The sequence below is a fragment of the Catharus ustulatus genome, chromosome 34 (assembly GCF_009819885.2).
Source record: "Catharus ustulatus isolate bCatUst1 chromosome 34, bCatUst1.pri.v2, whole genome shotgun sequence".
NCBI classification, from domain to species: Eukaryota; Metazoa; Chordata; class Aves; order Passeriformes; family Turdidae; genus Catharus; species Catharus ustulatus.
Genome location: NC_046254.1, coordinates 1,165,755 through 1,181,142, shown reverse-complemented (window position 1 = coordinate 1,181,142; position 15,388 = coordinate 1,165,755). Strand labels below are relative to the sequence as shown.

The window sequence follows — 15,388 nt, the reverse complement described above, 5'->3', positions numbered from 1 at the left end:
TAAATTTAAAATTAAAAAAATATTGGAATTTATTTTCTGGGGGGTCTGAGGGAATTTTTGGGTGATTTTTATCAATTTTTGGGTAATTTTAATCAATTTTTGGATTATTTAAATCAATTTTTGGGTGATTTTAATCAATTTTTTGATTATTTTAATCAATTTTTGGATTATTTTAATCAATTTTTGGGTGATTTTAATCAATTTTTGGGTAATTTTAATCAATTTTTGGGTGATTTTAATCAATTTTTGGGTGATTTTAATCAATTTTTGGATTATTTTAATCAATTTTTGGGTGATTTTAATCAATTTTTGGGTGACTTTAATCAATTTTTGGGTGATTTTAATCAATTTTTGGATGATTTTAATCAATTTTTTGATAATTTTAATCAATTTTTGGATTATTTTAATCAATTTTTTGATGATTTTAATCAATTTTTGGGTGATTTTAATCAATTTTTGGGTAATTTTAATCAATTTTTGGATTATTTTAATCAATTTTTGGGTGATTTAAATCAATTTTTTGATGATTTTAATCAATTTTTGGGTGATTTTAATCCATTTTTGGATTATTTTAATCAATTTTTGGGTGATTTAAATCAATTTTTGGGTAATTTTAATCAATTTTTGGATGATTTTAATCAATTTTTGGGTGATTTAAATCAATTTTTTGGGTAATTTTAATTTTGGGTAATTTTAATCAATTTTTGGGTAATTTTAATCCATTTTTGGGTTATTTTAATCAATTTTTGGGTGATTTAAATCAATTTTTGGATGATTTTAATCCATTTTTTTATGATTTTAACCCATTTTTTGGAGGTTTTTAAGTCCCCAAACCCAAAAATTCCTCTTGAAAAATTTAATTTTATTTATTATTTATTTTATTTCGTTTTATTTCATGTTTTTAATTAATTTATTTACATTTTTAGGGGGGCTCTGCCCCCCCCAGCACCTCTGGGTAAATAAATAAAAACATTTCTAAAATTAAATATAATTATTCCTAAAATTAAATATAAACATTTCTAAAATTAAATATAAACATTCCTAAAATTAAATATAAACATTTCTAAAATTAAATATAAATATTCCTAAAATTAAATATAAACATTTCTAAAATTAAATATAAACATTCCTAAAATTAAATATAAACATTCCTAAAATTAAATATAAATATTCCTAAAATTAAATATAAATATTCCTAAAATTAAATATAAACATTTCTAAAATTAATATAAACATTCCTAAAATTATTTCAAATAATTCTAAATTAAATACAAATAATTCTAATTAAATATAAACAGTCCTAAAATTAATACAGACATTTTTAAATTAAATATAAACAATCTTAAAATAAATATAAATTGTTTTAATTAAACATAAACATTCCTAAAATTAATACAGACAATCCTAAATTAAATATAAATATTTCTAAATTAAATATAAATATTTCTAAATTTAATACAAATAATTTTAAGTTAAATACAAATTTTTCTAAATTAAATACACCCCCAAATAAATAGAAATATTCCTAAAATAAATACAAATATTGCTAAAATAAATATAAATAATTCTAAAATAAATAGAAATAATCCTAAAATAAATAGAAATAATCCTAAAATAAATACAAATATTCCTAAAATAAATACAAATATTCTTAAAATAAATACAAATATTCTTAAAATAAATACAAATAATGCTAAAATAAATAGAAATAATTCTAAAATAAATACAAATAATTCTAAAATAAATATAAATATTGCTAAAATAAATACAAATATTGCTAAAATAAATACAAATAATGCTAAAATAAATATTTCTAAAATAAATAGAAATCACCCTAAAATAAATACAAATATTGCTAAAATAAATAGAAATAATTCTAAAATAAATACAAATAAACCTAAAATAAATACAAATATTGCTAAAATAAATACAAATATTGCTAAAATAAATACAAATATTGCTAAAATAAATACAAATATTCCTAAAATAAATATAAATAATCCTAAAATAAATACAAATAATCCTAAAATAAATACAAATAATTCTAAAATAAATACAAATAATCCTAAAATAAATATAAATATTGCTAAAATAAATAGAAATATTGCTAAAATAAATATAAATAATTCTAAAATAAATAGAAATAATTCTAAAATAAATACAAATAATCCTAAAATAAATAGAAATAATTCTAAAATAAATACAAATAATGCTAAAATAAATATAAATCACCCTAAAATAAATAGAAATATTGCTAAAATAAATACAAATATTGCTAAAATAAATACAAATAATTCTAAAATAAATACAAATATTCCTAAAATAAATATAAATAATCCTAAAATGAATACAAATAATTCTAAAATAAATAGAAATAATTCTAAAATAAATACAAATAATGCTAAAATAAATAGAAATAATTCTAAAATAAATAGAAATAATCCCAAATCCCACAAAATTTGGGGCAAAAACCTCGAATTTTGGGTCCAAAATCCCTGAGGTCGAATCCAGAAATTTTGGAGATGAAATTCCAGAAATTTGGGATGAAATTCCAGAAATTTTGGGGTGAAATTCCAGAAATTTTGGGATAAAATTCCAGAAATTTGGGGATGAAATTCCAGAAATTTGGGGATGAAATTCCAGCAGTTTGGGGATGAAATTCCAGCAGTTTTGGGATGAAATTCCAGAAATTTGGGATGAAATTCCAGAAATTTGGGATGAAATTCCAGCAGTTTTGGGATGAAATTCCAGAAGTTTTGGGATAAAGTTCCAGAAGTTTTTGGGATGAAATTCCAGAAGTTTTGGGGTGAAATCCCAATAAATTTGGCTCCAGTCTGGGGCTGAGCTCTGGCCTGGCCTGACCCCAAATCCAATCCCAAATCCCAAATCCAACCTCAAATCCCAAATCCAAATCCCAAATCAAATCCCAAATCCAATCCCATCCCAAAATCCCAAATCCAACCCCAAATCCCAAATCCAGTCCAATCCCAAACCCAATCCCATTTTATCCCAGTCCAATTCCAGTCCCAATCCTGATCCCAATCCCAAATCTCAAATCCAACCTCAAATCCAATCCCAATCCCAAATCCAAATCCCATTCCAAACCCCAAATCCCATCCAAAATCCAAATCTAATCCCAAATCCCATTTTATCCCATTCCAATCCAGTCCAATTCCAGTCCCAATCTTGATCCCAAATCCAACCCCAAATCCCATCCCAGTCCAATCCCATCCCAAATCCCAAATCCAATCTCGAATCCAAATGCCAAATCCAGTCCCATCCCAAATCCCAAATCCCATTTTATCCCATTCCAATCCAGTCCAATTCCAGTCCCAATCCTGATCCCAAATCCCAAATCCAACCCCAAATCCCAAATCCAATCCCATCCCAAATCCAAATCCCATCCCAAATCCAATCCCATTTTATCCCAGTCCAATTCCAGTCCCAATTCCAGTCTCAATACCAATCTAATCCCAATCCCAGTCCTGACCCCAAATCCCAATCCCAAATCCCAATCCCATCCCAAATCACACATAGGCCGACTCGCTGGACTGGTCCTACCCAACCCTGACCCCAATCTCAATCCTAACCCTAATCCTGATCTCAAATCCCATCTCAAACCTCAAATCCCATCCCAAATCCCAAACCCAAATCCCAATCCTGATCTCAAATCCCATCCCAAATCCCAATCTTGATTCCAGTTTTAACCCCAAATCACACCTAGGCCGACTCGCTGGACTGGTCTTGCCCATCCCTGACCCCAGTATCAATCCTGACCCTAATCCTGACCCCAAATCCCAACTTTAACCCCAAATCACACATAGGCCGACTCGCTGGACTGGGTTCTGCTCAGCACCGACCCCAATCTCAATCCTGACCTTAATCTTGACCCCAAATCCCAATCCTGATCTCAAATCCCATCCCAAATCCCAATCTTGATCCCAATTTTGACCCCAAATCCCAATCTTGGTCCCAACTTTAACCCCAAATCACACCTAGGCGGACTCGCTGGACTGGGTCCTACCCAGCACTGACCCCAAATCCCAATCCTAACCTTAATCTTGACCCCAAATCCCAATCCCAAATCCCAATCCCATCCCAAATCCAAATCCCAAATCCCAATCCCATCCCAAATCACACCTAGGCCGACTCGCTGGACTGGGTTCTGCTCAGCACCGACCCCAAATCCCAATCCTAACGCTAATCCTGATCTCAAATCCCAATCCTGATCCCAAATTCCACCTCAAATCCTAATCCTGATCTCAAATCCCATCCCAAATCCCAATCTTGATCCCAATTTTGATCCCAAATCTCAGTCCCAAATCCCAACTTTACCCCCAAATCACACGTAGGCCGACTCGCTGGACTGGGTCCTACCCAACGCCGGCACCGTCCCCGTCCCCATCCCCGTCCCCACCCCAGGTTTCTTCCCCTCCCCAGCCAGGGATTTCCTGCGGGCCCGCGCTCCCCGCACGGCGCTGAGTGACCCCAAATCCCAATCCTGACCCCAAATCCCATCCCAAATCCCATCCCAAATCCCAATCCTGATCCCAAATCCCATCCCAAATCCCAACTTTAACCCCAAATCCCATCCCAAATCCCAATCCTGATCTCAAATCCCATCCCAAATCCTATCCCAAATCCAAATCCCAATCCTGACCCAAATCCCAGTCCCAAATCACACATAGGCCGACTTGCTGGACTGGGTCCTGCCCATCCCTGACCCCAATCTCAATCCTGACCCTAATCCTGATCTCAAATCCCACCCCAAATCCGAATGTTGATCCCAACTTTAACCCCAAATCACACATAGGCCGACTCACTGGACTGGGTTCTGCTCATCCCTGACCCCAATCTCAGTCCTAACCCTAATCCTGACCCCAAATCCCAATTTTAACCCCAAATCACACGTAGGCCGACTCACTGGACTGGGTCCTGACCATCCCTTACCCCAATCTCAATCCTAACCCTGATCCTGACCCCAAATCCCATCCCAAATCCCAATCCTGACCCCAAATCCCATCCCAAATCCCAATCCTGATCCCAAATCCCACCTCAAATCCCAATCCTGATCTCAAATCCCACCCCAAATCCCAATCTTGATCCCAATTTTAACCCCAAATCCCATCCTAAACCGCAGTTTTAACCCCAAATCCCAACTTTAACCCCAACTCACACATAGGCCGACTCGCTAGACTGGGTCCTACCCAACGCCGGCACCGTCCCCGTCCCCGTTCCCATCCCCACCCCAGGTTTCTTCCCCTCCCCAGCCAGGGATTTCCTGCGGGCCCGCGCTCCCCGCACGGTGCTGAGTGACCCCAAATCCCAATCCTGACCCCAAATCCCATCCTAAATCCCAACTTTAACCCCAAATCCCATCCCAAATCCTAATCTTGATCCCAAATCTCAGTCCCAAATCACATGTAGGCTGATTCATTGGACTGGGTCCTGCCAATCTCTGACCCCAATCCCAATCCTAACTCTAATCCTGATCCCAAATCCCAGTCCAAGTCCCAAATCACACATAGGCCGACTCGCTGGACTGGTTCCTGCCAATCCCTGACCCCAAATCCCAATCCCGACCTCAAATCCCATCCCAAATCCCAATCCTGATCTCAAATCCCATCCCAAATCCCAATCTTGATCCCAATTTTGACCCCAAATCCCAATCTTGATCCCAACTTTAACCCCAAATCACACATAGGCCGACTCGCTGGACTGGGTTCTGTGAACACAGACCCCAATCTCAATCCTAACTGTAATCCTGACCCCAAATCCCATCCCAAATCCCAATCTTGATCCCAATTTTGACCCCAAATCCCAATCTTGATCCCAACTTTAACCCCAAATCACACGTAGGCCAACTCACTGGACTGGGTCCTACCCATCCCTGACCCCAATCTCAGTCTTGGCCCTAATCCTGACCCCAAATCCCAGATCCCAGTCCCAAATCACACGTAGGCCGACTCGCTGGATTGGGTCCTGATCATCCCTGACCCCAAATCCTAATCTTGATCCCAATTTTAGCCCCAAATCCCAATCTTGATCCCAATTTTGACCCCAAATCACACGTAGGCCGACTCACTGGACTGGGTCCTGCCAATTCCTGACCCCAATCTCAATCCTGACCCTAAATCCCATCCCAAATCCCAATTTTAACCCCAAATCCCAATCCCAAATCTCAACTTTAACCCAAATCACACATAGGCCGACTCACTGGACTGGTCTTGCCCATCCCTGACCCCAGTATCAATCCTGACCTTAATCTTGATCCCAAATCCCAATTTTAATCCTAGTCCCAAATCACATGTAGGCCGACTCGCTGGACTGGGTCCTGCCAATCCCTGACCCCAATCTCAATCCTAACCCTAATCCTGACCCCAAATCCCATCCCAAATCCCAGTCCTGACCCCCAATCCCAGTCCCAAATCACACGTAGGCTGATTCACTGGACTGGGTCCTGCCAATCCCTGACCCCAATATCAATCCTGACCTTAATCTTGACCCCAAATCCAATCCCAAACCCAAATCCCATCCCAAATCCCAATCCTGATCTCAAATCCCACCCCAAATCCCAATCCTGATCCCAAATCACACCTAGGCTGACTTGCTGGACTGGGTCCTGTGAGCACAGACCCCAATCCCAATCCTAACCCAAATCCAAATCCCAATTTTAACCCCAAATCCCAATCTTGATCCCAACTTTAACTCCAAATCAGACATAGGCCGACTCGCTGGACTGGGTTCTGCCAATCTCTGACCCCAGTCCCAATCCTAACCCAAATCCAAATCCCAATTTTGACCCCAAATCCCAATCTTGATCCCAACTTTAACCCCAAATCACACATAGGCCGACTCACTGGACTGGGTCCTACCCAACGCCGGCACCGTCCCCGTCCCCATCCCCGTCGCCGTGCCAGGTTTCTTCCCCTCCCCAGCCAGGGATTTCCTGCGGGCCCGCGCTCCCCGCACGGCGGCGCGCACCTTGCGCCAGCCCAGGTGGTTGAGCTCGGCCAGGTTGAGCAGGACGCAGACGCCGGACACGGCGAACATGAAGACCAAGAACACGGTTTTTTCCGTGGGCCGCGACACGTAGCACTCCACCTCCTTGACGCACGGGTAGCGGTCGCACTCGAAGATGGCCGGGACGTTGAAGCCGTAGAGGAAGTATTGGCCGCCCAGAAATCCGATTTCCAGGGCGTTTCTGAAGACAACCTGGGAGAAAAATGTACAGGAAATTTTAAAATGTGATTTACAGGATGTTTCTGAATTCAAAAATCCATACAGGAAGTACTGGCCGCCCAAAAATCTGATTTCCAGAGCGTTTCTGAACACAACCTGGGATAAAATATCACAAAAAATGAAACTAGAGCGTTTCTGAACACAAGCTGGGCAAAAAAAAATATAGAAAATAAAAAATCCAATTTTCAGAGAGTTTCTGAACATAACCTGGGCAAAAAATTTACAGGAAATTGAAAATCCAATTTCAAGGGCGTTTCTGAACACAACCTGAGGAAAAAAATGCACAAAAAATTTTAAAATCCAATTTCAAGAGCGTTTTTGAACACAACCTGAAGTGAAAAATATCACAAAAATTAAATCAGAGCGTTTCTGAACACAACCTGTGAGCAAAATGTACAGAAAATTCAAAAATGCGATTTTCAGGGCCTGAGCGTAAAAATGTACAGAAAAATTAAAATATGTGATTTACAAATTCAAAAATCCGATTTCCAGGGCGTTTCTGAACTCAACCTGGGCAAAAAAAATGTACAGGAAATTCAAAAATGTGATTTACAAATTCAAAAATCCAATTTTCAGAGCGTTTCTGAACACAACCTGGGAGAAAAAATCATATAGAAAATAAAAAATCTGATTTCCAGAGCGTTTCTGAACACAACCTGGGAGAAAAAACGTACAGAAAATTCAAAAATGTGATTTACAAATTCAAAAATCTGATTTCAAGAGCGTTTCTGAATTCAAAAACCCGTACAGGAAGTATTGGCCGCCCAGAAATCCGATTTCCAGGGCGTTTCTGAACACAACCCGGGCAAAAAAATGTACAGAAAATTCAAAAATGTGATTTACAAATTCAAAAATCCAATTTTCAGAGCGTTTCTGAATTCAAAAATCCGTACAGGAAGTACTGGCTGCCTAAAAATCCGATTTCCAGGGCGTTTCTGAACACAACCTGGGCAAAAAAAAATATAGAAAATAAAAAATTTGATTTCCAGGGCGTTTCTGAACACAACCTGGGAGAAAAAAAATATAGAAAATAAAAAATCCGATTTCCAGGGCGTTTCTGAACACAACCTGGGAGAAAAAATGTATGGAAAATTTAAAAATCCAATTTCAAGAGCGTTTCTGAACGCAACCTGGGAGAAAACAAAAAGGAAATATCCCAAAAATCCGATTTCCAGGGTGTTCCTGAACACAACCTGGGGGAAAAATGTTTTTGACCCCATTTTCATTCCCAAAAATCCATTTCTATGCTTTTCACCCCATTTTTTTATGTTTTCACCCCATTTTTTCTCTTTCTCGCCCGATTTTCACTCCCAAAAATCCATTTTTTTCTCTTTTCCACCTCATTTTTTCTGTTTTTCACCCCATTTTCTAGTTTTCCACCCCTTTTTTCTCTTTTTCACCTCATTTTTTCTCTTTTTCACCCCATTTTTATTTTTCACTCTGTTTTTTTTTGTTTTTCACCCCATTTTCACTCCCAAAAATCAATTTTTTCCTCTTTTTCACCCCATTTTCACTCCCAAACCCCATTTTTTCTCTTTTCCACCCATTTTCCCCTTTCCCACCCCATTCTTTTTCCTCCTCACCCACCTGTATCACATAAAACCTGGAGATCCCCTCCTGCCTCTTGGCCCTCCCGCTCCGCGGCGGCCGCGCCGCCTCCGCCTCGTCCTTCCCCGCCTCGGCCGCCAAGGCCCCGTTGGGTTTGGCTTTCTTGGCCTCCAGGAGCGGATAGAGGAACGAAAACCGCCGCTCGCGCTGCTTGGCCGCCTGGTGCACCGAGTAGGTGATGAAGCAGAGGCTGGGGGTGCACACCAGGATGATCTGGAACACCCAGTAGCGGATGTGCGAGATGGGGAACGCCTTGTCGTAGCACGCCTGGTTGCAGCCGGGCTGCAGCGTGTTGCACATGAACATGGTCTGTTCGTCCTCGTAGACGGTCTCGCCCACGATGGCCACGATGAGGATGCGGAAAATCACCACAACTGTCAGCAGAATTCTGGGGAAATCAGGAAAAAATGAGTTAAATTATCATTATTGTCGTTATTGTCGTTATTGCACATGACCATGGTTTATTCGTCTTCGTAAACGGTTTTTCCAACGATGGCCATGATGAGGATGCGGAAAATCACCACAACTGTCAGCAGAATCCTTCAAAAATGGGGAAAAATTAGTTATATTATCATTATGGTTATTGATATTGTCAATATTGTCATTATTGTCATTGATATTGTCGTTATTGTCGTTATTGCACATGACCATGGTTTATTCGTCTTCGTAAACGGTTTCGCCCACGATGGCCACGATCAGGATGTGGAAAATCACCACCATTGTCAGGAGAATCCTGCAGAAATCAGGAATTATTGGTATTGTTATTGAATTTATCATTATTGTATTGAATTTATCATTATGGTTATTGATATTGTCATTATTGTTATTGATATTGTCGTTATTATCGTTATTGCACATGACCATGGTTTATTCGTCTTCGTAAATGGTTTCGCCAAAGATGGCCGCAATCAGGATGCGGAAAATCACCACAACTGTGAGCAGAATTCTGGAGAAATCAGAAATTATCATTATCGATATTGAATTTATCGTTGTTATCATTATTGTTATCGTTATTGCACATGACCATGGTTTATTCGTCTTCGTAAACGGTTTCGCCAAAGATGGCCACGATCAGGATGTGGAAAATCACCACAACTGTGAGCAGGATCCTGCAGAAATCAGAAATTATCGTTATCGATGTTGAATTTATTGATATTATCGTTATCGATATCGTTATTGTCGTTATTGCACATGACCGTGGTTTATTCGTCTTCGTAAACGGTTTCGCCAAAGATGGCCGCGATCAGGATGCAGAAAATCACCACAACTGTGAGCAGAATCCTAGAGAAATTGGTAAAATATGAATGAAATTATCATTATTGTTATTGATATTGTCATTATTGTATTGAATTTATCATTATTGTTATTGATATTGTCATTGTTGTCATTATTGCACATGACCATGGTTTATTCGTCCTCGTAAACGGTTTCGCCAAAGATGGCCGCGATCAGGATGCGGAAAATCACCACAACTGTGAGAAGGATCCTTCAAAAATGGGGAAAATGAGTGAAAATATAATTATTGATATTGTCATTATTGAATTTATCATTGTTGTTATTATTTTTATTGATATTGTCGTTATTGCACATGACCATGGTTTATTCGTCTTCGTAAACGGTTTTGCCAAAGATGGCCGCGATCAGGATGCAGAAAATCACCACAACTGTGAGGAGAATTCTGGGAAATTGGTAAAAAATGAGTGAATTGTGTCAAAAAATCAGCACCATGGTCAGGAGGAGTCTGGGGGGAAAAATTGTCATGAAATCATCACGAAATCATCATGAAATTATCATGAAATTATCATAAAATTATCGTAAAATCATAATGAAATTATTGTGAAATCATCATGAATTTATCACGAAATTATCATGAAATTATTGTGAAATCATCATGAAATTATCCTGAAATTGTAATAAAATCGTCATGAAATCATCATTAAATTATCATAAAATCATCATGAAATTGTTGTGAAATCATCATGAAATTATCGCAAAATTGTAATTAAATCATCATGAAATCATCATTAAATTATGATTATTGACCCCCCCCAAATCTCACCTGTCCGGTCTCACCTGTCCGGCCACACCTGCCCCCCCTGCTGGTCACGTGTCCCCCCTGCCGGTCACGTGTCGCGGTCACGTGCTCCCCCTGCCGGTCACGTGCTCCCGTGGGCGGCCCTGAGCCACTCCGGGGTCACCTGAGGTCACCCGGGTCACACCTGTCCCCTCCCCCACCCCAAATCCCACCTGGATTTACCAGTGTCACCAGTATAACTCCTGTGTCACCAGTATAACCAGTATAACCAGTATAACCAGTGTCACACCAGTATAACTCCAGTGTCACCAGTATAACCAGTATCACCAGTATAACCAGTATCACCAGTGTCACCCCCAGTATCACACCAGTATAACTCCAGTGTCACCAGTATAACCAGTGTCACACCAGTATAACACCAGTATAACTCCAGTGTCACCAGGATAACCAGTATCACACCAGTATAACCAGTATAACCAGTATCACAATAGTATAACCAGTATAACCAGTATCACCAATGTCACCTCCAGTATCACACCAGTATCACAGCAGTGTCACACCAGTATAACTCCAGTGTCACCCCCAGTATCAGACCAGTATAACTCCAGTGTCACCCCAGTGTCACCCCCAGTATAACACCAGTGTCACACCAGTATAACACCAGTATCACACCAGTATCACCAGTATAACCAGTGTCACCCCCAGTATAACACCCCCAGTGTCACCCCAGTGTCATACCAGTGTCATACCAGTATAACTCCAGTATCAGACCAGTATAACCAGTGTCACCCCCAGTATCACCCCAGTGTCACACCAGTGTCACACCAGTATAACTCCAGTACCACCAGTGTCACACCAGTGCCACCCCCAGTATAACACCAGTATAACACCAGTATAACTCCAGTATCTGCAGTATCTGCACACCAGTACAGCAGTGTCACACTGACCAGTATCACCAGTATAACCAGTGTCACACCAGTATAACACCCCCAGTGTCACCCCAGTGTCATACCAGTGTCACACCAGTATAACTCCAGTACCACCAGTGTCACACCAGTGTCACCCCAGTATAGCTCCAGTATGTGCAGTATCTGCACACCAGTACAGCAGTGTCACACTGACCAGTATCACCAGTATAACCAGTGTCACCCCCAGTATAACCCCAGTACCACCAGTGTCACACCAATATAACCAGTGTCACACCAGTGTCACACCAGTATCACCAGTGTCACCCCCAGTATCACCAGGGCCACACCAGTACCACCACTATCACACCAGTATCACACCAGTACCACCAGTGTCACCCCCAGTATAACACCAGTGTCACACCAGTATAACCAGTATCACACCAGTACCACACCAGTACCACCAGTGTCACCCCCAGTACAACACCAGTGTCACACCAGTGTCACTCCCAGTGTCACACCAGTGTCACCCCAGTATAACACCAGTATAACACCGGTATAAGCAGTGTCACACCAGTATAACCAGTATAACTCCAGTACCACCAGTACCACCAGTGTCACACCAGTGTCACCCCCGTATAACACCAGTGTCACACCAGTGTCACACCAGTGTCACACCAGTACCACCAGTGTCACACCAGTATAACTCCAGTATCACCAGTATGACCAGTGTCACCAGTGTCACCCCCAGTATCACACCAGTGTCACACCAGTATCACCGGTGTCACACCAGTATAACCAGTACCACCAGTATCACACCAGTACCACCAGTGTCACCCCAGTGTCACCCCCAATATAACACCAGTGTCACCCCAGTATCACCCCAGTTATAACTCCAGTATCACACCAGTGTCACCCCCAGTATAACACCAGTGTCACACCAGTGTCACCCCCAGTATCATACCAGTATCACCCCAGTATAACTCCAGTGTCACCCCAGTATAACTCCAGTATGTGCAGTATCTGCACACCAGTACAGCAGTGTCACACTGACCAGTATCACCAGTATAACCAGTGTCACCCCCAGTGTCACCCCAGTATAACCAGTGTCACACCAGTATAACATCCCCAGTGTCACACCAGTGTGAGCAGTGTCACACTGACCAGTATAACCAGTGTCACCCCAGTATAACACCAGTATCACACCAGTACCACCAGTATAACACCAGTGTCACCCCCAGTGTCACCCCAGTATAACCAGTATCACACCAGTGTCACACCAATATAACCAGTACCACCAGTACCAGTGTCACACCAGTGTCACACCAGTGTAACACCAGTGTCACACCAGTATAACCAGTATAACCAGTAACACCAGTACCAGTGGGTGGATCTGGGATGGATTTGGGATCCTGGCTGTACCTGGGATGGATTTTGGGATGGATTTGGGATCCTGGGATGGATTTTGGGATGGATTTGGGATCCTGGGCTGTACCTGGGATGGATTTTGGGATGGATTTGGGATCCTGGGTTATACCTGGGATGGATTTGGGATGGATTTGGGATCCTGGGCTGTACCTGGGATGGATTTGGGATCCTGGGCTGTACCTGGGATGGATTTTGGGATGGATTTGGGATCCTGGGATGGATTTTGGGATGGATTTGGGATCCTGGGCTGTACCTGGGATGGATTTTGGGATGGATTTGGGATCCTGGGATGGATTTTGGGATGGATTTGGGATCTGGGCTGTACCTGGGATGGATTTTGGGATGGATTTGGGATCCTGGCTGTACCTGGGATGGATTTTGGGATGGATTTGGGATCCTGGGATGGATTTTGGGATGGATTTGGGATCCTGGAATGGATTTTGGGATGGATTTTGGGATGGATTTGGGATCCTGGGTTATACCTGGGATGGATTTTGGGATGGATTTGGGATCCTGGGCTGTACCTGGGATGGATTTGGGATCCTGGGCTGTACCTGGGATGGATTTTGGGATGGATTTGGGATCCCGGCTGTACCTGGGATGGATTTTGGGATGGATTTGGGATCCTGGGCTGTACCTGGGATGGATTTTGGGATGGATTTGGGATCCTGGGCTGTACCTGGGACGGAATTTTGGGATGGATTTGGGATCCTGGTGTGGATTTTGGGATGGATTTGGGATCCTGGTGTGGATTTTGGGATGGATTTGGGATCCTGGGCTGTACCTGGGATGGATTTTGGGATGGATTTGGGATCCTGGGCTGTACCTGGGATGGATTTTGGGATGGATTTGGGATCCTGGGATGGATTTTGGGATGGATTTTGGGATGGATTTGGGATCCTGGGCTGTACCTGGGATGGATTTTGGGATGGATTTGGGATCCTGGGTTATACCTGGGGTGGATTTTGGGATGGATTTGGGATCCTGGGATGGATTTTGGGATGGATTTGGGATCCTGGGCTGTACCTGGGATGGATTTTGGGATGGATTTGGGATCCTGGGATGGATTTTGGGATGGATTTGGGATGGATTTGGGATCCTGGGTTATACCTGGGGTGGATTTTGGGATGGATTTGGGATGGATTTGGGATCCTGGGCTGTACCTGGGGTGGATTTTGGGATGGATTTGGGATCCTGGGTCATACCTGGGATGGATTTTGGGATGGATTTTGGGATCCCGGCTGTACCTGGGATGGATTTTTGGGAATTCCGGATCCCGGGTTATACCTGGGATGGATTTTTTGGGAATTCGGGATCCCGGCTGTACCTGGGGAAGGTTCGGGTCGCACCTGGCGCCGCTCACCTGCCGATCATGGTGGAGTGCTGCTGCACCGCCGCCTCCAGCAGCCGCTCCAGGATCGTCCACTCGCCCATGGCTCCGGCCTGGGGGGCACCGGGAGCCCCCCCCGAGCCCCCCCGGGCCCCCCCTGGGACCCCCCGGGACCCCCCCGGGACCCCCCCGGGACCCCCCGGGACCCCCCGGGTCAGCAGCGGCGCCCCCCGGGATCGGGAGGATCCAGCGGATCGCGGGGATCCATCGGCGCTCGGAGCGTGGGGGAGGGGAGGGGCGGGACTGGGAGGGACTGGGAGGGACTGGGAGGGACTGGGAGGGATGGGGAGGGACTGGGAGGGATGGGGAGGGGAGTGGGAGGGGCTGGAAGGGGCTGGGAGGGACTGGGAGGGTTGGGGAGGGACTGGGAGGGATGGGGAGGGGAGTGGGAGGGACTGGGAGGGACTGGGAGGGATGGGGAGGGACTGGGAATAAACTGGGAGGGACTGGGAGGGACTGGGAGGGAGTGGGAGGGATGGGGAGGGGAGTGGGAGGGACTGGGAGGGATGGGGAGGGACTGGGAGGGACTGGGAATAAACTGGGAGGGACTGGAAGGGGCTGGGAGGGACTGGGAGGGGCTGGGAGGGATGGGGAGGGACTGGGAGGGACTGGGAGGGACTGGGAGGGACTGAGAATAAACTGGGAGGAACTGGGAGGGGACTGGGGCCGACTGGGAGGGACTGGGAGGGACCAGAGAGAGGAAGTGGGGAACTGGGAGGGACTGGGAATAAACTGGGAGGAACTGGGAGGGGACTGGGGGCGACTGGGAGGGACTGGGAG

At 43.0% G+C, this 15,388-nt stretch overlaps 1 protein-coding gene across 3 annotated transcripts; it reads right to left on the bottom strand.

Moving 5' to 3' along the window:
- Window positions 1–5,765: 5,765 nt before the first annotated feature.
- LOC117009647 (gap junction delta-2 protein-like) lies at window positions 5,766–14,691 on the bottom strand. Of its 3 annotated transcripts, none has more exons than XM_033083931.1 (4): window positions 14,582–14,691; window positions 8,830–9,238; window positions 6,828–7,215; window positions 5,766–6,172 (listed from the first exon to the last, which is right to left on the bottom strand). In XM_033083931.1, exons 1-3 carry the CDS (start codon window positions 14,650–14,652, stop codon window positions 6,841–6,843), a joined length of 855 nt encoding a protein of 284 aa, XP_032939822.1. In that variant the 5' UTR covers window positions 14,653–14,691; the 3' UTR covers window positions 5,766–6,172; window positions 6,828–6,840. The 3 variants fall into 3 exon arrangements, with proteins under 3 accessions (XP_032939822.1, XP_032939824.1, XP_032939823.1); XM_033083933.1 differs by having other exon boundaries at window positions 8,830–9,583; window positions 14,582–14,656; XM_033083932.1 differs by lacking the exon at window positions 5,766–6,172 and adding an exon at window positions 6,668–6,702 and having other exon boundaries at window positions 6,797–7,215.
- Between the last annotated feature and the right edge of the window lie 697 nt (window positions 14,692–15,388).